This window comes from Oryzias latipes, chromosome 4, assembly GCF_002234675.1.
Source record: "Oryzias latipes chromosome 4, ASM223467v1".
NCBI lineage: Eukaryota > Metazoa > Chordata > Actinopteri > Beloniformes > Adrianichthyidae > Oryzias > Oryzias latipes.
Window position 1 is genome coordinate 21,074 of NC_019862.2, and position 22,484 is coordinate 43,557.

Here is a 22,484-nt window from a genome sequence, read left to right on the forward strand (position 1 = left end):
CAGTAGGTAAATTTTTATTTTTGCCCTAAGCAGATACATAAAGAAATTACTACATTGGAGATACTAAAGGAAAAACGTTTTTTCTGCTTTATAGTCAACAGAAGATCCAAACGTCTTCATCCAGAAGAGAGGCCTGTCAAGTCCAGTCTTGGTGTTCGATGGCAGCAGATGCACCGTTGCTATTGGTTTGATGCCAGTGACGTTTGAAAAAGAAAAGCTTCACGAGGGTCTGATTTTCTAAATGGCATATTATTACACACTACATCTGACCTACACAAATTGCATGGCCACCCTTCTGTCATTCAGACAGAGATCCTTCAGGATACAATTCACAAGTGGGACATCACCACCACATGAAAGAGCATTAAAGTAAAGAATTTGTTGGAAGATAAACTGCTTTTGCAGTTCAATGTTTATGTCTGTTCTTTAGATGAGTATTCTAATTGTGTTGTTAAAGAAATAGTTGTATTCCTAGTGCCTTTGGGTAAATTTGTATCACAAATCTCAGTTTGTAAGTTGAATAAAAGAATCGAAAAGTGAATTTGTTTTCATTCTTTTTAGTATTGAAACAAGAAAAAATATCTTTTGCAACAGCTTGTTTCAAGATGTATTTTCTGAATTTTAGTAGGCAATAAATTTTAATCAAGCCCCTATATCCTAGTTTCTAGTTTTTTTGTCTTAAATTACTGCTTAAAATAAGTGTTTTTGCCTAATTTCAAGATTTAACCGATTTACTATGGCTTAGATATTTTTACTTAAATCAAGACATCTTGTTAAGTAAAATTTACTAGCTGCATGGACAGATAATTTGACTTATTTTTAGTCAATTTCTACTCAAAACAAGTACTTTTTTCTTGAATTAAGATGGTGGTTTTTTGCAGTGTGAGCTTTTCAAAGCAACATTCCGTTCAGTCCTTAGAAACAGTTAAAACGACCACGTCAATTTGTGTTTCCAGTCGTGTCCCGACAAAATAAAGGCTGATGTTATTCCCACATATTTATGTGCAGCCCAGCTGCAGATTGCAGCTTTTCCGTCAGCAGCTGACCGGCTTTTCCAAACCCGTTGGTGATGGTGGATTCTTTCACGCTGCTTTTAACGATTGCTTTTAACTTGAAAGCTGCATCATATTGTAGTGGCGATCACGTACACGTTGGGTCTAATGGCACCAAAGGATTCTGGGATGCGGCTGGGCATGCGTGTTTCTTTTTGTTGAACTATGACTGAAATGTCTAAGACCTGAAGTTAGGTGCATGCTGTTTGGCTGATAAGAGGTGTGTTGAAAAATAAATGACTTGTTGCTTGGAGTTGGATAGAGAATACAAACCATGTACTGAGTCCGAAAGTACGTAAATGGCGGCCGCCAACTAAATCCATAAATTTGCCGCGTCACTGAAAAAGCCGCAGGGCTGTAAGGGCAGGAAAAAAGTAGCGGCTTATAGTCCGAAAATTACAGTACTCCTTTTATCCAAGAACTCTGACAATTGTTCAAAGACCACCTTTTCCAGAATTATTGAAAGAAATGGAAGCTTTGAGATAGGTTTATCAGGTCCAAATTAGACTTTTTCAGCAAAGGCTCCACTGTGGCATGTGTAACCCTTGTGTTATCCTAGGCACTTTAACATTGGGAGTTGGGTCATCTAGACCCACTAGACAGTGCTCTGAACCTTTTTTCTTCAATGATTTGTGATCTTCACTGGTGTCCATGGATTACATGAAATCTTTCCACCTTTATCCACCTTTGTCATGGTAGGGAGAACACGTCAATGGAAGGGGGGGGTCATCTAAGAAAGCACAAGGGTTAAAGCTTGTGCTCTAGCTAAGACCAGAGGAAAATTCATGGTTTCTGTGCATGTACATTAGAAATTATTTTTGAAGTGTGTGCATTATGTCCATAGGAAAAAACCCTTGAAGATGTGAGGCAAACAGTCAAAAACATGGATGTCTCACTAGCGTGAGTATTTTGTTTTTACAGAAGTGACTAACATGCTCTTATAAAACCAATGAAACAAAACATTTCTGTACTTTATTCTTTTTACTAATCCTGTTGTGAATCCGGCCCCTTCAGCCAGCTGCAGGGCGCCTTAAAAAGCCGTGATTTGTGATTTGTGATCTTCACTGGTGTCCATGGATTACATGAAATCTTTCCACCTTTATCCACCTTTGTCATGGTAGGGAGAACATGTCAATGTAAGGGGGGGTCATCTAAGATAGCACAAGGGTTACAAGTTTTAATAATAGTGACCAGGGAGTGTTGCGGGCAGAGAGGACGTTGCTCATGTCATAATTCGTGTTTACTGTTATGTTTAGAAAATACCACAGTTTTCATGCAAGTCATAATATTTTGTTGTACTGTAGTGTCGGTCACATGGACGTTTGGTCTGCTGTCGGAGTTCCGCAGGCTGCAGGGGTCACTGTCGGAGGTGGCGTCACAGGGAATTAAATCAATCCCTTTGCCTGCTCTGGTCAAAATAGGGTTGAGCATGGGTGTTTCTATTTGCCTACAGGTCCTTTCATCTGGCCGTTCTGTTGTTTCACCCTTAGTTATTTCTTCCTGTTGTGTTTACTTCTTTTTAGCACCATGAGTGTGGGAAGGGGAGAGGATTGTGTGCGATGTACAATGTTTAGTGTGTCAAACTAAAAATGCAGAGTACTTCTAATCATGTGTTTCTGCCTTTTTTGCAGCGTTGCTGCAGTGTGTGTCCGCCACATATAACATACCGGTCGGTGAGAATTTTGTCAGACGTCAAAGGTTGGCACAATAAAGGTTGGGGACCGCTGCTCTATCATACACTATTACTAAAGAAACTTTACTAACTCAACAGTTGTATGTTGATACATTGAAAGAGAATTAAGGGAATAATAAGTTGAATAACAGAAAATAATGACATAATGAAATAATAAACTTGTAACATAACATCGTCTGAATGGTTTTACTGATCAGAGTTATCCGGTAGTCAGGGATCGTTTTTAACATTCCCTGTGTCCGAATTACCGCCCTAACCACTATATAGTGCGGTCGCCATTTTGTAGGGCTGTCCAAATCCACAGTTCAAAAACTGAGTGGACTAGAAATTTCCCAGAAGTCTCTACGAAAAACCAGTGTGGATCGATGCTCAATCAATTGGCGAATATTGACCAGAATGCAGTGCGGTCGGACCAGAATGCACTGCATATGACCCACGATACATTGCGTTTGAATTATTCTAAAATAGCAGTTGGTTGGGCAAGGAAAACAACTGAAACAAGTAAGTATATTAAAAAGTATCTTGTATCTATTGTAAAATATATTTGTAAACACGTAAGATGATGTGTTTAATATGTTATATTCCTCAATCGACAACCTACATTATTTTGAAGCCCATCAATTTCGGTAATGCTAACGCTAACGCTAGCGTGATTTAGCGCCGAAGGCTAAAAACAAACGCTAGATATTACATCAAAAAGCAATGACTTCTAACCGTAGTCATAAGTTATTAACACATGTTTTAAATGTGTTTATATATGTAGGGACAGACGAGGATGAGGAAAATCTGATCCATCTGTGGATGGAGAAAGATAGCCTGTTTGCTTTCAGGCAAGCTCGTGCCGGATGGGAGTCAAGTCACTTGATGATCATGATCAGATTTGTCTTTGTTAATAAACAGTTAATCGTTGTCATATTGGGGTAAAGGTTTTTGTTGAAAGAGGAGAGGAGGAAAGAGCAAGAAGGGAGGAAGAGCGACAGGAAAGTCTGTTCAGCTTACTTGAGTTGAAAATATTGTTCAAAAATGTAATGTTGCCGTTGTTTTTCCAATTTGTTTAATAAATGCATTAACAAAAATGAATAATTTACATGTATTATTTAAATCTGAGCCATTTTTAACAATCTCAAAAGGATTTTCATATAAATATCAAATGTACATATTTACAATTTCGTTTTATATGTTAACATTTATTTTTACACATGTTAACAATAATTGTGGTCCTCCAGAGTCATGTGTGTCACAGTTGGAGCTGAAAGGAAAGCAGAGATTTGTCCTTGCAGACAGACGTGACTCTGCTCGTCCTGCATGTTCCTGGTGTCGTCCGGCTCAACATCTGTGGCTCCCAGCAGTCCCCTTTGCTGATGCACAGATTGTGCAGAATTGAACTTCAGGCAATGATTTTCATTGAAAAGGTTGGTTTTACTCCCAGTGCCCCCAGAAATATTGCTCTCCTCCTCATCTTTATAATGCCAAATGTTGTCTCTCCACCACAGAGCGTCTTCTGGAGTGGTTCTGGTTGTAAAAGGCCTCAACCACATTCCTCATGGGTTCCCTGTGGGGTGTCAGCAGCGTGATGGGATGTGCAATGCAGAGATACCCACCATCACCCAAAAGGATCCTTCAGGTGGGTTTGTTTGATTTACATAAATTGGGCTTTTACGTAGAACCCGTGAATCATGGATTGATCTTGGATTCCCAACAAAAATATCTATAAATTTGGCATTAGAGTCACAACCAGCCTGCATTTGAATGGATTAAAAAAGCTTCCTGTTAAAATAACAAGCTGCATTTTCTTTTAGGGCCTTTATTCTTATGTGGCAGCCATCGATGCTCCCCACGACCTTTTTTCGAAGGTGGAAGACCAAGCAAGCTGCTAAAAAACCAGACGTGACTAATGGCACTTCATTCCCACTGGGAAGCTGGATGACCCTGCTCCTCAGCTGGAGGTCCGCCTTCCTGTGGACAATGTCCCTCACAGTGGACCGTAGCATGTCAAAGGCCCTGGCTACCACACTGTAAGATGTGCCACACGCCAGCCAGAAAAGGAACCCGAAGCTGCTCCACTAGATGCTCGATGGTCCTGCGGGTCAACTGAAAATCCGGTCTTGTGTCGGACTGACCGTCAACGTGAAGAGCTAGGACAGAAACCTTTATGTTGGCAAAGCAGTAGAGACGTGGAAGACCCTGTAAAATGGAAAATTAATGTATTTCATTGAGGAAATGAAATCTAATTTTTTGAATGTTTCTATTTATTTTTGATGTCTTACATTTTAGTTTATGAAGTATTTTTAAATGCTAGAAAATCTTGTTTTTTTTTTACTGTGTGAAAAATGAAAGTATTTAATAAAAGAAAGTATTTTTGTTTTAAACAAGTGATATGGTTTGACTCTGAATAAAAAATACTAAACTTTGAATTCACAAGTGTTTCATGTAGTTAGACTATACAACTCATAATCCAATGTTGAAAAAGAATGTTAAAGTCTTACCCAGCAGATTGTGTAACCTTGAGCACAATTAGTGACAAATGCTTAAGTTTAACTTAAAAAAAACTTTAAGTTTAACTCACAGGTTGTTCATGTCTGGCCAGGGCATCCAGAGGAAATCTTCTGAGACGTCTGCTTCTCCTCCTTGCTGTCCTGTGATGCTGCATATCTGCTCGTTTTTGGTTTGATCTCACGAAAAACGTTTGAATTATTGCCAACAGGAACACGGACAGATTCATATTCAAAGCTATTTTCAGTAAGGCAGAAGAAAAAACTACTGAAAAAAATGCCTCCTCACAACAGCCCGTAAAACGTTCAGCGGCACAGAAATAAATATTGCCATGGACTAATGACTTGAGGTTTATTTCTGAACAAATACATTAAATCAACACCAATGTGTTTGTAATTTTATTATTTATAAATCAGCCACGTTTTCCATGATAAGAACACAGCAGATTCATAAACAGTCTTCGTAAAATGTTCATATTTATTATGTTTTTACTTTGACAAATAGGTGTCATATTCTCTGCATTAAATAGAAGTAGTTCGTCTCGAGACCAGGTGGTGGCGGTAATGCGCCACTTTGTTTCCGTGTCAAGCGCCTTATGAAAACACGTGAAAGAGAAAAGTAGTGAGCATGGTGTCCGAATTGCTTTGAAAATTCAGAGAACTATATAGTGCTGCACTATATAGGGTTTTAGTAGTTAGGGGTTAGGGTAGGAATTCGGACACGGCTATTGACATCATTTAGAGTTGTTTTATTTTGAAAATCTATCAGTACAGTTGTTTCAATGAGTTATATCACTAGAGGAGACACGCCCGCTTTAGAAGCCTGGCCGACGGTGGCGGAGCGTGACGCCATCTTGGTGAGGTCGACGACGCCCACATGACAATGATTTCTATTGCTTTTAGTGGTGTCTAAGTAGCTTTTATATACTATATATGTTTTTACAATTTATATATATTTATACATATATGTAAATATATTACATTTATATATATAATATATATATAGATACATAATTTGTTGTTGTTAAAGAAGAGAAACAGTCAGCCTTAAAAGCTCAAACTTTAATGAAAAGGCATTGTTGCAGGACTTCTTACTTTAAAAAAATTATTTGTAAAAATTTAGGAGTTTTAGACCTCTTTGACACGTAATTTAAATTATTTAGAAAAACCCAACAATAAGTCAATAATAATAATAATAATAATAATAATAATAATAATAATAATAATAATAATAATAAATCAATAGTAAGTCAATACAAACAATAAATAATAGCAATACATACATAATAAGTCAATAAATAATAAAATATAAGTCTGTTAATATTATTATTAATAATAATAATAATAATAAAATAAATATTCAAAAGAAGTCCAAAAGTGAACAATAGATTTACCCTAAAATAACGACAACAAATAAAAACAATAGATTTATACTGATTCATGTGAGTGATCAATTTGTGTAACACAGATGTTATGGTGTCGGGTTTCAAGCAAACAGTCTGGCCTCTCATCAAAATGTGTTTCCACAAAATGTTTTGAACAGTCAGACTGTATTACTGGTTGGTACCACAGTGATTCATCTGGGTTAGCTCTTTTTATTGCTAAGATCCACTTTTTCCTTAAGTCTGAATAGTGAACAGTTCAGTCACTGAGTCAGAAATTTTTAAATCTATATTACTATAATAGCCTAGTATGCTGTATACAGGTTTAGCAAAATAAAATGTACATTTATGTTGACAGCAAATTCTCCGTACATCATGCAGCATGTTGATAATAGCCCTGCAGCATCATGCATGTCAACATGTGTTCTATTAATGAAGCCCCTGCAGCATTAAAAGAAAAAAATTATAGTACTTATCTGTGAAATGATATACTTCCTCCTTCATGGACTCAGTTCTCTGATTTTGGCAGTTGAAACACAAACAATGAACTGGTATTATGCAAAAAATGTGTTCAAATGCATTCACTGCAGAAGTAACTTGACCTCACCAAGATGGCGGTGCTCTCCTCCCATGAGGAACCACGTGATGTCTCCTCTAGTGATATAACTCATTGAGTTGTTTAATTGAAAATGGAAACGGGAATTCAAAAAAAATTTTTTTCCAATAAACTTTATTATACATTTTTCTATTTCAGACATTCACAGTCACTTGCACAATAAACAATTGTTACTATCAAACACACATATAAGAACGAAAAAACAGTAATATTTTTAACAATGTGTGTACCTCTGTTTTTTTTATAGATGCTAATATACAAACCAAGTTAGGGTATACAAACGTTATAAATGCACATATAGAAAAAAAAGAAATAAAAATGAAATAATAGGCAAAGGCAAGGCAAAAACAATTCAAAATAATAATACTTTTGATATATTTTGATAAATGACTGTAGTTTTCTTGTTTTTGTTAGGAATGCATTTAAGACACTTATAATAATCAGAAAAATAATTCAAAAAAATACTAAACAAAGGGCATGTATTTTTCCATTTACATAAATGAATGAAATGTTTGCATAAAATAATAACAACATTAATGACATCAGAAATTCCCGGGTCCAGATTTTCCATATAGAAAAGAACATATCACATAAGGAAAAAAAGGGAATATTTAAAATTTTGAGTGACAACCAATTGTGTATATCAGACCAAAATATTTTAACCTGGTTCCAACTGTAAAAAAGATGTTCTAATGTTTCAGTTTCAGATGAACAGAATATGCATGGTTCCAATTTCAAAATTCAAAGATTCAAATTTGAATCTTTTATGTAAAAAATCTCCAACAGGGTAAATTTAAGATATTATTTTAAAATGCGTTTCTTTCATTTTAGGTGGAAGTGGGTACTTTGTGTAAAAAGAAAAAGATTTGTTCATTTGGGTGGTTTCTAAGTCGCATCTATTGTTTATACTAAAGTTGCAGAAAATTAATTGTTTCAAGGTTAGAGTTATTAATTTATTGTTGCACGGGAATTCAAAATACAGATCTAAAATACAAACATAAATACATAATGAAGACTAAAATAAATGCCAGACAGAAAAACATTTATCCATTTTCATTTTAAAGCAGATTAGTTGAAGTATTTTATTATGACAGTTCCAACAGGAAGCAGTTTGGCCGCCTCGCTGGCATTGATCTTGGTTGAACTTGTAGTATGTGGTAGTAACAGTTACTTTCAAACTGTTAGAAACTACTTTCTAACTGTTACCCGAGCGGATCGATAAAAGCTGCGGGCGGGAATCGAACGATGCATCCGCGCAGACAAGCCTTCGGGCTGAACCGGCCGGAGGGAGGCCGCCGCAGCTCAGCCACAAACTTTGGGAGCGCCGTGAGCTCCCTGCGCCGGGGCTCCACCGTGCTGCCTTCCGTGCTGACGTTCCTGGTGATCGTCGCGTCCGGAGGCCTGCTGATGATGATCGAGAAGGGAATGCTGAACGGCATGGAGACGCCTGCTCCGCGGGGCAACGGCGGGCGGCCGGACCTCATCCGGCAGAGACGCGGTCCGGGTGGCGTGGACGTGGAGTCGCAGGTAAATCCAAACTTCGACGTGCAGCGGGGATCCATAGCAGCGAGGAACAGCAGCTAAAGGGACCGTTCAGTGCCTGATAGCATTTACTGAGGGAAAAGAGAGTTTTAGCTACAACAAAAGTTATCTTTTTTCATGTTCTTGTCCACACTGCTAAAGTTACACAATTTATGTAACTAAATCATTGCTGTCATGCGATCAGTGGCGGTTCTACACTGACTTACTCCCTGGGCGAGTAACCCCACAGGCGCCCCCCCCCCCCCTCCGTACACCTACAAAATTTGACAACATCCTGTTGTGTTCCCTATCTTCTATTTAGCTATTTTACACAAAAAATGCATGACTTTTCTAGACTCGTATTACAGGGGGGTCAAACTAAGTCACACAGGGGGCCTAAGTTAAAAACACGCTTAAGGTTTTGGGCCGAAGAAGATAAACATTTACTGAACACACTAAAGCTAAACTTTTAAACCTTTTAAACTGAACTTTTTGAACATAAATATAAATAAAAGCAGGAACACAAGTTAAACCTTAAATAATATTTTGCTCCCCATAGAAATATATTCTGTCAAAATTATACAAATATGAACATGCTGCAGAACAAAACAAAGAAAGCCTGGAAATATTAATAAGAAATTACAAATCAAATAATTCCATTTTTTTTGCTCTTTTATCATTTTTTAGAGCATTTTTTTTATAGCCGGACTCCTGCTTCATTTTTAGCAATTATTTCTTAATGTGTGACGCCCTGTGTGTGTCTTTGTGAAACATATCAGAGGGATTAGATCTAAAAAAAAACTTATTGTGATTAATATGTTTAGGTCTTATAAAACATTAAAGACTAAATCATAAAACTCGTCAGTGGGATTACTCCAAAAATATTTGGCATTTCCCTAAATTTGTGCAACACCAACAGCAGAAATCCACCAAAAAAACTCAATCCATAAAAAATGGTCTGCGCTCATCCCCCCTCCCCCTCCCCTTCCCTCTGACACATGCGGCTCCGTCTCTATGACGGGAGGCGCAGCTGCGGCCCAGAGTTGATTGTCAGATAGAAAAAGACTCCCAATCACCTGTTAGTGTGATTCAGCCAGCCACCGGCGAGTTGCGCCCCCTTCTCGAGTTTTTTGACTAATGTTCCAAAGACTACCGCAAAGAGGTGTGGCCGCAAGCGTCTTGCAGCAGAGGGCGGTGGTCACGTGCGTGTCGGGTCTTTCTTTTTATAAGAAAAAATTTCTTATAAAGTTGCCACATCCAAAACTAACTGAAAAACTGCGCAAAGTATTGTGGGAAATAATCCCCATTGCCTGCTTTTGTCGAAATTGAGTTGAGCACGGGTGTTTGTTCTGCCCAATTCCTTTTCATGTGCCTGTTTTACGTTGTTTCACTCTGAGCTATTTCATCTAATTTTTTTTTTTTTTTTTTTTTTTTTGCACCATAAGTGTGAAGAGCAAATAGGATGAAGACATTCTTAAGAGTCTGATGTGTCAATGTAAAAGTGCTAAGTGTCGGCAGCTGAAGCAATTTCAAATTAAAAGCTACAAGCTTCCTCTTTGAATATCGTAGCACAATATGTAGCACAATATGAGTAACGCAAGCATCGGGCACAGCAAATGCCGCCCCCTATGAAGTGCCGCCCTGGGCGACCGCCCATATCGCCCATATCTAAAACCGCCACTGCATGCGATTAATTATTTATAATATGTAATTAAGGAATGTTGAAGTCCAAATTGACTTCCCTGGGTTCTTTAATTTGGAGTCAGAAGGACCCTGTAGAATTCAGCGCTGCCATTACCCCTTCTTTGGAGGCAACCTGCTCAATTCTGCCCCAGTCAGGCTCTATTTATCCCTTGTGCTATCTTAGATGCCCCCCCCCCCCCCCCTTCCATTGACATGTTCTCCCTACCATGACAAAGGTAGATAAAGGTGGAAAGATTTCATGTAATCCATGGACACCAGTGAAGATCACAAATCATTGAAGAAAAAAGGTTCAGAGCACTGTCAGGGACACACTTTTTTCTGCAATACTGCTGCGTCATTCACTAGCAGACCTTATGTGCAGAAGTGATTGGTTCTGGACACATGACTCCTATTGTGAAAATCATAACCTCAGCTGCAAAGCAAAACAGCACAGGATGTTCAAGGTGCTATTGGAGATGTCTGCTGAATATGGTGAATATGAATATGGTGAATCTGAACTTGCATTTTTGACCGACATTACTGGAAAACAAAACCAGTTGAACTGCAAGCTGCAAGGCTATGACAATAATGTGCTGAACAGCTTCATGTTGTCTAGTGATGTAAGTTTTTAACCTAATTAAACCTAAACATGCCACCCTGTTACTAATCCAGTTGATATGGTTCTTCATCTGTGTCTAAGTGATATAGAAGAATTGTTTTTATATTTAAAGCTCTAAGCAAACAAACAGTTGTCTATATAAAAGACCTTTTCACAATTGTGCACTTTTAGCAGGTCTCTGAGTACATATGACCAATGTATGGTGGATGTTCACAGACTTTGTTTAAAATTGAAGGTGACAGTCTTTGGATGCAGTGATGCTTTTTTAAGTTAAGCAGTGATGCTCCAAGTCAAACATGTCATTTCCTGTTGCCATCAGGTGGCGCTACACCTGTTCCGGATTCTTCCACTGCAGATGTGTTCAGAGTCAGACTACAATCATGCACATCAATTTTAGATCAGATTAGATTATACATGGCTGAGTAATGGCCATTTGTCTTTTCGTGGCGTGTTTTCGAAATGACCTCCTATTTCGACGCGCTGCCACGGTCACAAACATCTTAAAAGCTTCGCAATTTAACATCGGACATGGGTCTAGTTTACAAAACCAAAGTTTGGAGTCATTATTCACAAATCTCAAGGAGTAGTTCGTTCTAGAATGAGGCCTGCAAATGACCAAAATACAGACAATGACATATTGACATCAATATAGCAGACTTCCTGTGCGACTGACAGCTTGGTACCAAGAGACTTTTCTGTAGGTATCCATCTGATGAACATGCCCTGAAAAAAATCAAGCTTGTATGTTAAAGCATGTGGCAGGGCTTGCAAAAACAAATTTTTTAGGTGGCGCTGTCAAGCCATTTTTGTGTATCCATGCCGATCTCCTATAAAATACAAAATTTTTCACGACTCCTGATGTGTGTGCAAATATTGTTGAGTTTTAGGGTATGTTAAAGGCCTCAAAAATGTGAAGAAAAAAATATAGATACAATAGGGTCCTTGCACTACGTGCTCGGGCCCTAATTACAAATGTTTCTATTTTTACATATAGTTTAGTCACTGTATTCTTTTAAAATCTTACTAACACAAAGTTAATATCATACAGCTGTGAGGATGGAGAGAAAGAATCAGGACAGATGGAGGAAAGAAACAGGTTGGTCTTTTAGTGGACGTTCAGGGCAAAGCCAGTTCATACCAAGTCAATCATTTTCAGATAGTATTCTTCATTTTAAAAAAAACATGCATTAGCAAGATGTTTAATTTATTTAAAACATGAAATAATTGTTGCTTGGCCATGTGATTAAGTGGAGAAGAACACAGGCAAGAGGTGAAGGAGACAGACATGAGGTTGTTGATGCATCTGATAGAAAAGAGAGCAGAGATGACTTCAGGGAGGATTAATTAAACTATTAAAGTCACAAAAACCTAGATGCTCAATCTGGTTTAAACTTCTGCTCACCACCTGTTCACTTATTTTGGGAAAACAAGTGCAGACATACATGACAAGTCAGTCCCAACAGAGAAGAATGAGGAGAGATGATCAGATGATGATGATGATAGAGAGAAAGAGAGACGATCAGCTGATGATGAAGAAGGAGAAGAAAACAGAGGTACAGAGGAGAGGGCTGGGGCCAGGCATTACTCAGAAGATCCTTCTTAATGGCCTTCACCTCACAAATTTGGGTAATCATTGAGGCAATACACGGTTGACAATGGCTCATAAAAATGTTCTGCTACGTCATATTCACAATCAGATAGTAAGTAAGTAAGATAGTAGTAAGCAATGAGATTTATACATTTAAACAATAAAGGTGTTGTGTGAATGTTTAGATAGCTTTAGGGGGGGTGGATGGGACGTTTTATTATGTGCATTTATGTCTGTGTGTTTGTGTGTGTGTGGGGGGGTGCGTTTTTAATGTGGCCGCATACCCCTATAAAATTAGGTAGTTGCGCCCCTGCCACGGGAAGGATATGGTGATCTGTGTGTAGGTGCGATGGAGGCTGCAGAAACAAGTCAAACATCCGAATCGCAGGTGTGCGTTTCCCCTCTTTAATCTTTGTATTTTTTATGGTACAACTAAGCCAGCACAATTAACTCCAAATTTATCGTCATCTTATATCGTAATAGACTGTGTTAACAGCGATAAATGGCTAGCTTAAATGTTTACACACATGCTAAAACAATCAGATGACTGCTTGACGTTTTAAACGAATTAAAAAAACGTCCTGTACGTGTTTGACCAATTAGATGGAGCCTTCTCATGCTAGGTGTCTGTCTCCTGTAGTGGGTGCATGAGAGTAAACAAGCAACTACCCTTATTTCCGGATTATAAGATGCTACTTTTATCACACATTCTCAACCCTGCGGCTTATTCAATGATGCGGCTAATTTATCCCGATGGAGAGACCACCATCGTGATGCTACGCCCTCGCCACGTTGCGCGTCAACACCATAAGCCGCGGTTACATGTGCAAAATATCTTGATGGGATCAATGGTCGGATTAGAATCCAACCGTGTACATGGGCCCAGAAAAATGTTTTCAGAATATAAAAACGTTCACTAAGGTCACACTTTCCGTCGGAATAAATCATTCGCACATGCGCAGTAGGGTTTGAAAACCGGAAGGGGATATAACTTCCGCCGAGCGGCTTTTTTTTTTTCAAACTTTATTGAATGTAACAATTCAATACAAAACAATGTTAAACAGCGCCGAGCGGCTATATACATTGACATGTCAGCTCGGTAAAATACGAGATGATCTTCTAAACGTGCTTTTAATAATGTTACGGTTATTATGAAACACCTGTTCGCTCATCATTTGAATTTTAATCCGTGTGGTCAGTGCTTTTTCTGAACGAAGCCAGGATTAACAGTATGCTAACACGGGCTAACAACATTAGCTTTGGGTGGTGCTGCTTGCTGGCTGCACGTAAACATGTAAGAATAACATCAGCCTTTATTTAGTCGGGACACGACTGGAAACACATCCGCGTGATTGTTTGAATGTTTTCTAAGGACTGAGCGACATTTCTGCTTTGAAGCTCAAACCCCTGTGTGTGCTGACGATCCGAGCTGTGCTCAGACACGTTTAGACCCGGTTCTGAGTTCGGTAGGTAGTACCCCTAGAGCTGCGGGACGGATCGCAGTCTTAAATCTCCCACACATACCGCTCATGTACCCCCCCCCCCCCTTCCCATCAAACATAAAGCTGTAAATCCGCCCTCCGCCGGTCCACTTCGCTTGTTAAGTGCGGGAGCGGACTACTTCTTTTCTATCTTGCTTGTTACTTTTTCTGTTAAAGTCATTTCCCTCAGTTTATACTGTATCATCGCGGATTAACCATTAGTTGGGAAATAAAATGAAAAAAGCAAAAAAACGAATAGCAGTTATATAAGAACGAAAAATGTAAAAATACCCCCCCCCCGACGATGTCATCGTCCATCCCGATGGTTGACAGCAAACATCGTCAACGGCCAATTTAAGGGACATCGCCCAACCCTAGGGGGAATACAGTATATGTGTCGGGGAAGACGCAAGTTTAATGTAAATTCCTGCTTTGTGAATGAATAGCACGAACAGACGCTCATCATGGAAAATGCAAGAAGAAATGCAGATGACGCAGCTTTCAAGTTAAAAGCAATCATTAAAAGCAGTGTGAAAACATCCACCATCACCAACGGCTTTGGAAAAGCCGGTCTGCTGTGTGACGGAGGACAGGCGAGCTCAGGCGTGAATTTACCTCAGGATGAGAGTGACACTGACAGCGACAACGAGGGAGAGACTGAGAGTGTATGGCGAAGAATGTCTGACGCTATTCCAATCCGACACTAAGGAAGAAGACTTCCATGGTTTCAGTGCACAGGAGGAAGATGAAGAAAGCTCTCAGAGACTTTTACATTCATGTTTTTTAAACTAGCCCTGTTAGTGCTGTGTAATGGTGTGTCACTGTTATGGAAGAAAACTTTCGGCGCATGAGCGCCTATAAGTTACTGCTGCTCTCCATGACTTTTTTTCCTCTCTCTCTCAGTGACTTTTACCACTAGGTTTTTTTAAACCAGCCCTGTTCCTACCATATTGCTGCCGTGTTACTGCCGCGTCACAGGCACTGTTTGGAAAGAAAAGCTCAGGTATATTATTACAACTATAAAAACTCTTTCTGTGTACCGTCTTTCTTTGTAAAAATATCATGTGTTGAACATGGGGTAGTGGGCTCAGGGTGCCAGGTGAAGCGGGACACACGGAGAGCAAGCGCTGCCTGGATTGTGCAACACCAGGATCATCTTGTGCCTTTAGATTACTCAGCTCATGCTAATAATGTTGTAGACATTTTTGTTATATGCCTTTATTTTGCATAAATGTATTCTTTGTCTGCCTGTCGTTTAGTTGGTGTCAGAATTTGACATACAAACAGCAGGTAATGCAGGAAAACAGCAGCACTTTATGAGATCATGAATAAACAATCCATCATTCAGAAAAAAAATCAGCACAGCGTTTTTTACCTATTTCTTAAGACTAAAAACGTTAAATATATTGCTGCTGCTGTGTTAATGTTTCAGATCAATTTACATTTAATATTGATTGAATTATTTTTCTCAGCATCAAATGGTTCAGTTGGTTAGAATGTATCTAGTTTAAATAAGGACTGACAGATTTTTTTTATTTCAGGCACTTTAAGCTTCTTTTCTGTTTTAGACTAGAACTTTTACGCTCATGTTTTTTTAACCAGCCCTGTCACTACCATATTGCTGCCGTGTTACTGCCGCGTCACAGGCATTGTTTGGAAAGAAAAGCTCAGGTATGTCATTAAAACTTTGAAAACTCTCGTAAATTTATCTTGTGTTGAACCTTCCCTGCGATTACTTTTTTCCTTTCTTTCCTCTCCGCTGAAGGCTGGATCTTCCTTCGGTTCTTCACTTCCCTGTTCAGACCCTCCATGGTGGGTTAATAAAGAATAATTCATCTTCTTCTGGGGGAAAGTTTCTTTTATCCCTTGTGCTATCTTAGATGACCCCACCCTTCCATGATGTGTTCTCCCACCATGAAAAAGGTGGATAAAGGTGGAAAGATTTCATGATATCCATGGACACCAGTGAAGATCACAAATCATTGAAGAAAAAAGGTTCAGAGCACTGTCAGGGACACACTTTTTTCTTTGATAAATTGGATTTGACAAAAGCCACCTGATCCAGAATTGTGACACAGTGATCACTTAAATGATCAATCAGATTATTAATATCAAAACATTCTTTAAATAAGTGGGGGTCAAACAGCACTGAAAAGCGTTCATCAGTTTTGGCGGTGATAATGCGCCTTTGAGACAATATGCTTAAGGAAACGGGTTGAGGAGTGCTGTTTAATTCAAAGAAGACACCACTATGACCCCTCAAACTCATATTCCCCTCTGAAAAGATGCTTTGTAACTTATGACCATAAGCATTTATGGCTCTTTCCTCCTCTGCTGCAGACTGAAGTTGGTGTTGGCTCTGCAGCCAATACCATGACAGCACAACACACCCGACTATTTGATAAGCCAAATAGTAATTCCAAATAGTCCGGATTTCATTCACTCATTTTCTATTCTGTTTTCCCCTTTCGGGTTCACGGGGCTGCCGGAGCCTATCCCAGCCACTTGTGGGCGAAGGCAGGGGACCCACTGGACAGTTTGCCAGTCTGTCGCAGGGTAGAACCCTAACCCTAACCCTCACTCTCACACCTACGGACAATTTAGATTAACAAATTAACCTATGAAACATGTTTTTGGACGGTGGGAGGAAGCCAGAAACCCAGGAGAAAACCCACGCATGCGCGGGGAGAACATGCAAACTCCACAAGGTCCCCATTGATATTCTGTTTCAGGTCCCCCAGCTGGCACTTGAACCGGGGGCCTTCTTGCTGTGACACAAGAGCGCTAACCACTACGCCACCGTGCAGCCCCGGATTTCTTTCTATTTTTTTGTTTTTTCCCCCGGATTTCATGAAAAATTATTTACATCTAAAACATATAATAAGGACCTCAATTCTCTGTTATGTAATGTTAGATCCATTTACGCATGTATAAGGGCTGTCAGATTTGGTATCTATTTGTCTTTTTTGTTTTGCTGGTTTGTTTTGTTTTTGGTATGTCTTTTCTAATTTTCTTTTGTTTTGGTTTGGTTGTTCGAAAGTTGTAGGGTTGTTGTTTTTTTCCCACAGTGAACTGCATCTCAGTTCTGTATTCTGTCCTTGTGTGGAATATTGTAATTTTGTCTTTAAAAATGAATAAAGTTTAAGTCATAAAATAAAAAATATAATAAGATTAAAGTAGTAATATTGTTGTGATTGCATATGTTGGATTTATATTGGACTCTATATTGTTTTATTTTTATTACTTTTGTTTTAGTTAAATAATATGATGGTGTTTTTAACATGTACTTTTAGGATTTTTCTCATGTTGGAGGACATACAAAAAAGAAAATTAAGATTAAACTGCATTTCTGAGTATTTCTTTATTCAAATTGTGGTGAATCAGGAGCAGATGAAAAAATACATTTGAACAAGCTTGTAGTTGTTACGTACAAACTGCAATTGGCAGGCCACAAGCTCCCTGCTCCACTCCATTCTGATACATCCACTTGAAGAAAAATCGATCCATGAATGTCTTTGTTTTCTTTGTCTGAGCTAGAATCTGGATGGAAGCTGTACGGCTGGATAGCACAGATATTGCTTGGCATTTTTGTTGCACAGCCAATGTCAGGTTGGGGGTGTGAGGGGCTATAAACTTGCAGGAGAGTGTAAAAAAAGGGATACACTTCGACAATAAATCAAAAGATGATCAGAGTGGGACTTAATGGCTTTAATAATCGATTTTGATATAAATAATTAGCCTTGTGTGAAACACCTAAAAAGCTTTGTTGCTAATGTCTCAAAGTCTTTTTTTGTTTCATCTGTAATGAAAATTAACAAATGATGACCTGCATGTAGTATTTAAACAAATGAGAGATCTAGAAACATTGTCCATTTATCTACAGTAAAACTCATATCGGTTCAAAGACGCACCTTACAAACACCTGTAAACTTACTGGTTTTTGTTGACTTTTAGATCCTTCAGGAGATCCGCAACCGGACCATCAAGACCATGTGTAAGCAGAGGAACATGCCTCACAACATCTGGTCACTAAGCCCGCTACAGAGGAAGACACTGCTGCATCACGTTCTGGTGAACGACAGGTACCGCTTCCTCTACTGCTACGTGCCCAAGGTGGCCTGCTCCAACTGGAAGAGGGTTCTAAAGGTCCTGAATGGAGCGCTGGAGAGTGTAGACGTCAACATTAAGATGGACCACCACAGCGATCTGACGTTTCTGTCCTCTCTGAAGCCAGAGGAGATCCGGTACCGCCTCAAGCACTACTTCAAGTTCATGTTTGTACGGGAGCCCTTGGAGCGGCTCCTGTCGGCGTACAGGAACAAATTTGGAGAGATTGAGTCCTACCAGAAAAAATATGGGGTGGAGATCGTAAAGAGATACAGAAAGAGCCACACCAAGGTCCAGTCTGTGAGAGGAGATGATGTGACCTTCACAGAGTTCATCCGTTATTTGGTGGACGAAGACGTGGAGCGCATGAATGAGCACTGGATGCCTATGTACAACCTCTGCCAGCCTTGTGCCATGTCCTACGATTTCATTGGCTCCTATGAACACCTTGAAACCGATGCAGACTTTGTGTTGCAACTCATCAATGTGCCTTCTTCTGTTCACTTCCCCGAAAGGCAGACGTGGTACAAGCCAGTTACTACAGAGACCTTACACTTTTACCTGTGCAGTTTGCCCCAGAAGCTTCTGAGAGAACTCCTCCCAAAGTATATCTTAGACTTCTCCTTATTCACTTATCCTCTTCCCAACATGACCATGGACCACTGCAGGCATTAAGGAGTGCCTCACCATTTTATAGACAATCATCTGTGTTTGCAGAGGGGTGCAAATTATTGCAATGCTGCTGCAATGCTGTTTGACCAGACTTCAACCCACTAAAGCTTGAAAAGGTTTTAAACCAGCCTTAAAGTATCTGTTACAATAGTTGTTTTATTACACAATGACAGATATGGTCAAAATTGTTTTTGTATTTGTTCATGGGAAGATTTAAAAGTGAAAAAGACTTAGCAGGCAAAAGCACACAGCATGTAATGGAATTGGACCATTTACTGAGCTTCATGGTTTATGTACACCTTTATTTTGTTAATAACTTAACATAATAAAAAAAAAATACAAGTTTTGCCACATAATGCATGTTTTTCTAACATGTAAGAGATAAAAATGTTGGAAATGAAAGGATTTTTCAATAACTCGGAACATCATACTGACAGAACAAGCTGCTTATTCTGAAAGGAAAAAATCTAATTTCAAGCAGTAGTTTCTGCTTATTTCTTTCTAAAATTTGGATGATTTATTGAAGAAAATAGTACGGTAATAATGGGGAGTGCTAGAAGCGATTTCATTCAGCATGCATTTCTGGAAGGATTTGTGTCCAACTCACTTTTCAATACAGAATTTTTCTCTGCTGTCCTTGAAAAAGAGATGGGTAATATCCAGAGTGCATGCAGAAATGAAGGATGTCAGGTCTCTGACACTCAAATTCAGGTTACTTGTCTGCTGACTTGTCAGAAGAGCGCTCAAGAGTTTGGAAGATAGAGTGTTGGGAGGCACCGTGAATGCCGCTGGAGGCTGTGAGGGAAGAGTTGCTGTCCAGGGATGAGAAGGAAAGACCCTGTCTGCGCATCTCCTGAACCACCCTTTCACTGAAAACACACAAATGTTTACATTTAGTCAGTTTTTGCATTTGCAAAAAGCAACATCATTTTTCACCTGCGGAATATTGCTAAGATCAGAAATATACTTTCTAAGAGTGATGCGGAAAAACTCATCCATGCATTTGTTACGTCGAGGCTGGATTACTGTAACTCCTTGTTAGCAGCGTGTCCTAAGAGTTCCTTAAGAAGTCTTCAGCTTGTTCAGAACGCAGCAGCTAGATTGTTAGCTGGAACTAGCAGAAGAGATCACATCACTCCTGTGTTAGTTTCACTTCACTGTTAGCCTATAAGGCCTTACATGGAATGGCCCCGTCCTATATTAAGGACCTCATAGTCCCTTACCACCCAATAAGAACACTTCACTCACTAAATGCAGGACTGCTTGTGGTTCCTAGAATTAGTAAAAGTACGGTTGGAAGTAGAGCATTTAGCCACCAAGCCCCTGTCTTATGGAATAAACTCCCAGCTCATGGAAGAGAGGCCGACTCAGTTTCTACATTCAAAGTTAGACTGAAAACATTCCTCTTTGGACAGGCTTATTGTCAGACTAGTTAGTATTCAGAGATTATTTAACTTAATGTTAATTTGTTTAAATTAAACTTAATAGTAACTATTTCTTTTAAAAGGCTGCTAGAAGTTGAAGCTGGGGTAACTATGGTGCTCTGGGGTTCTGTCCTCTTTTCTCTTCTACTTCTACCCTTCCTCTCTTCTCCATTCTTGATCATTATTCATCATTTAGTTCTCCATGCCTCTGTTTGGTGCAGTGCGATTCATGTATTGTCCCTCTTTTCCTCTCCCCTCCTGGGGAGTGGGAGTGCTTCCAGACTCCTGTTGGCTCATCCGTGCTCCAGTTGCTGACAGTCTACCTCGCCTTTGCTCCTGCTCCTACACCTGGCTGTGGATCCTGTCTCAGGCTCATCTCTGGCTCGTCTCTGCTCTGTACCTGACAGAGTACCTCATCTCTGCTCCTGCTCCTACACCTGGCCGTGGTTCCTGTCTCCGGCTCGACTCGCGCCTTTGACTGTCCCCCCGACCACAGCTGGATGAAGCTCGTCTGCTTGATTTTATATATGTAGTTGTAGATTTAGATAAGTTAATTCTTCTCTAAGAGTTCTGGTAAATCACCTGTCCGTCCTGGGGGAGGATCCCTCCTTCATGTGGACACCCCTGAGGTTTCTTTGTTTTTTCCGGAATCCGTTTTTTTTTGGGAGTTTTTCCTTACCGCGAAGGGGGGTCTAAGGGCAGGGATGCCAGTATAGCTTAGTCAGTTTGTTAGTTCATTTTAGTATTTTCCTATTGAACTCTTTGTATTCGTGATCCTTTTGAGTTCATGTTTCACTTCGAAGCCCATCGAGACGACTGTTGTTGTGATTTTGGGCTATACAAATAAAATTGAATTGAATTGAATTGAAAATTGAACATCAGTAAATGCACTCTAAAAATACTTTAAGTTCCAGTTTTAAATAAGTACGCAAGTACTGAAAATGGACTTTATTAACCTCATTCACAACATCCAACTGTTAAACATAAACTGGGCTGGGGTCTGGCGGGCCTGGTGCTGTGCTAGTCCATCAGGAAGGTCAGGGGCATGAGTGGTGGTGCTGGACCTACTGCCCGTCGGGTGCGGACTGGGCTCCTTCCTTGCTGGCTCAGCCTCTGTCTGCGGCTGGCTGGCCGCCTCCTGGCTGCCTGGTTGCCCTGGGGGTGACTCTCTTTGGGTTCACGTTGGCACCCGCCTTCCATTCCACTTTTTGTCGCTGGTAGACACCTTGATTCATTTGGGGCAGGGGTCGGCAACCTGCAGCTCCGGAGCCCCAGGCGGCTCTTTCATCCTTGAGCTGCGGCTCTCTGTGGTTTAGTAAAATAACTATCATATTGTAAGATTGTAAAATAGTGCGGAGGGGGCGTGTCTGCACAGCTGTGAACGTCGACCAGAGTCTATTATGGGATGGAAAGTTCTTTAAAAAGACAGTCATTAGCAATTAAATTTGCGCCACAGCGCCCCGACTGTCGTGTCAACTTGCTGCTATGATGACCGTATGTTGCGCTGTGTGTGTAGATCACACTGGGGGGGTTACGCGGGAGGTAAACAACTTGGAGCTCCAGAGGATGTGAACAGGTAGAGAAGCGCAGGCGGGGCTCAGACTCACTGCTGATGATTCCAGACCGGCAACAAACAGCTGCTTCCTAATAAAAAATAGTTGTCATCCATAAAATTGAAATAATTTATTGGTTTTCTGTATTTGAAGTAGAAAAAATGGAAACAAGTGTACAAAAGATCAAAAGAAACGCTCATAAATAATTAAAATAAATTAATTATGAAATAAATATCCTGACAGCATTTGCGATATTTCAGCAAAATGATTTTTTTCTAACACCCTTAGTGTTGCGGCTCCCTGTACTTCATTTCTGTGGGAAACTTATCTAATTGGCTCTTTGAATGGTACAGGTTGCAGACCCCTGATCTAAGGGCTTGTGGGGATGGTCTTGTGGACGGGGGCACAGTGAAACATCCGGGCTCATCTCTCGCCGGTTCGCCCCCAATTTTAACTTTCACTTTAGACACCACACAATGCTTGCCACCACACACACAGCAAATACACACTACACTTGCAGCAGCGGTTCTGCTGCTTGGCAGCACTGATGCCCGCCACCCCACTGGAGACCCCCCCATTTTACCTGCAGCACACACACTGC

The 22,484-nt window shown here is 39.9% G+C and overlaps 2 protein-coding genes across 6 annotated transcripts in view; one reads left to right on the forward strand and one right to left on the reverse strand.

Annotated features, from left to right (window-relative positions):
* The first annotated feature begins 8,445 nt into the window (after positions 1 to 8,445).
* Positions 8,446 to 19,389, forward strand: chst14 (carbohydrate sulfotransferase 14). Its single transcript, XM_023953882.1, has 2 exons — positions 8,446 to 8,762; positions 18,082 to 19,389. Exons 1-2 carry the CDS (start codon positions 8,481 to 8,483, stop codon positions 18,907 to 18,909), a joined length of 1,110 nt encoding a protein of 369 aa, XP_023809650.1. The 5' UTR covers positions 8,446 to 8,480; the 3' UTR covers positions 18,910 to 19,389.
* Positions 19,192 to 22,484, reverse strand: part of cep135 (centrosomal protein 135) — a 33,064-nt gene continuing 29,771 nt past the window's right edge. For 3 of the 5 annotated variants that reach the window (XM_011473118.3, XM_011473125.3, XM_011473106.3), the window contains exon 24: positions 19,503 to 19,775. In XM_011473118.3, the coding sequence (XP_011471420.1) occupies positions 19,619 to 19,775 (157 nt within the window). In that variant the 3' untranslated portion in view covers positions 19,503 to 19,618. Of the gene's footprint in view, positions 19,776 to 22,484 lie in introns of all 5 variants that reach the window. The other 2 variants (XM_023953874.1, XM_020702876.2) reach the window with 2 other exon arrangements.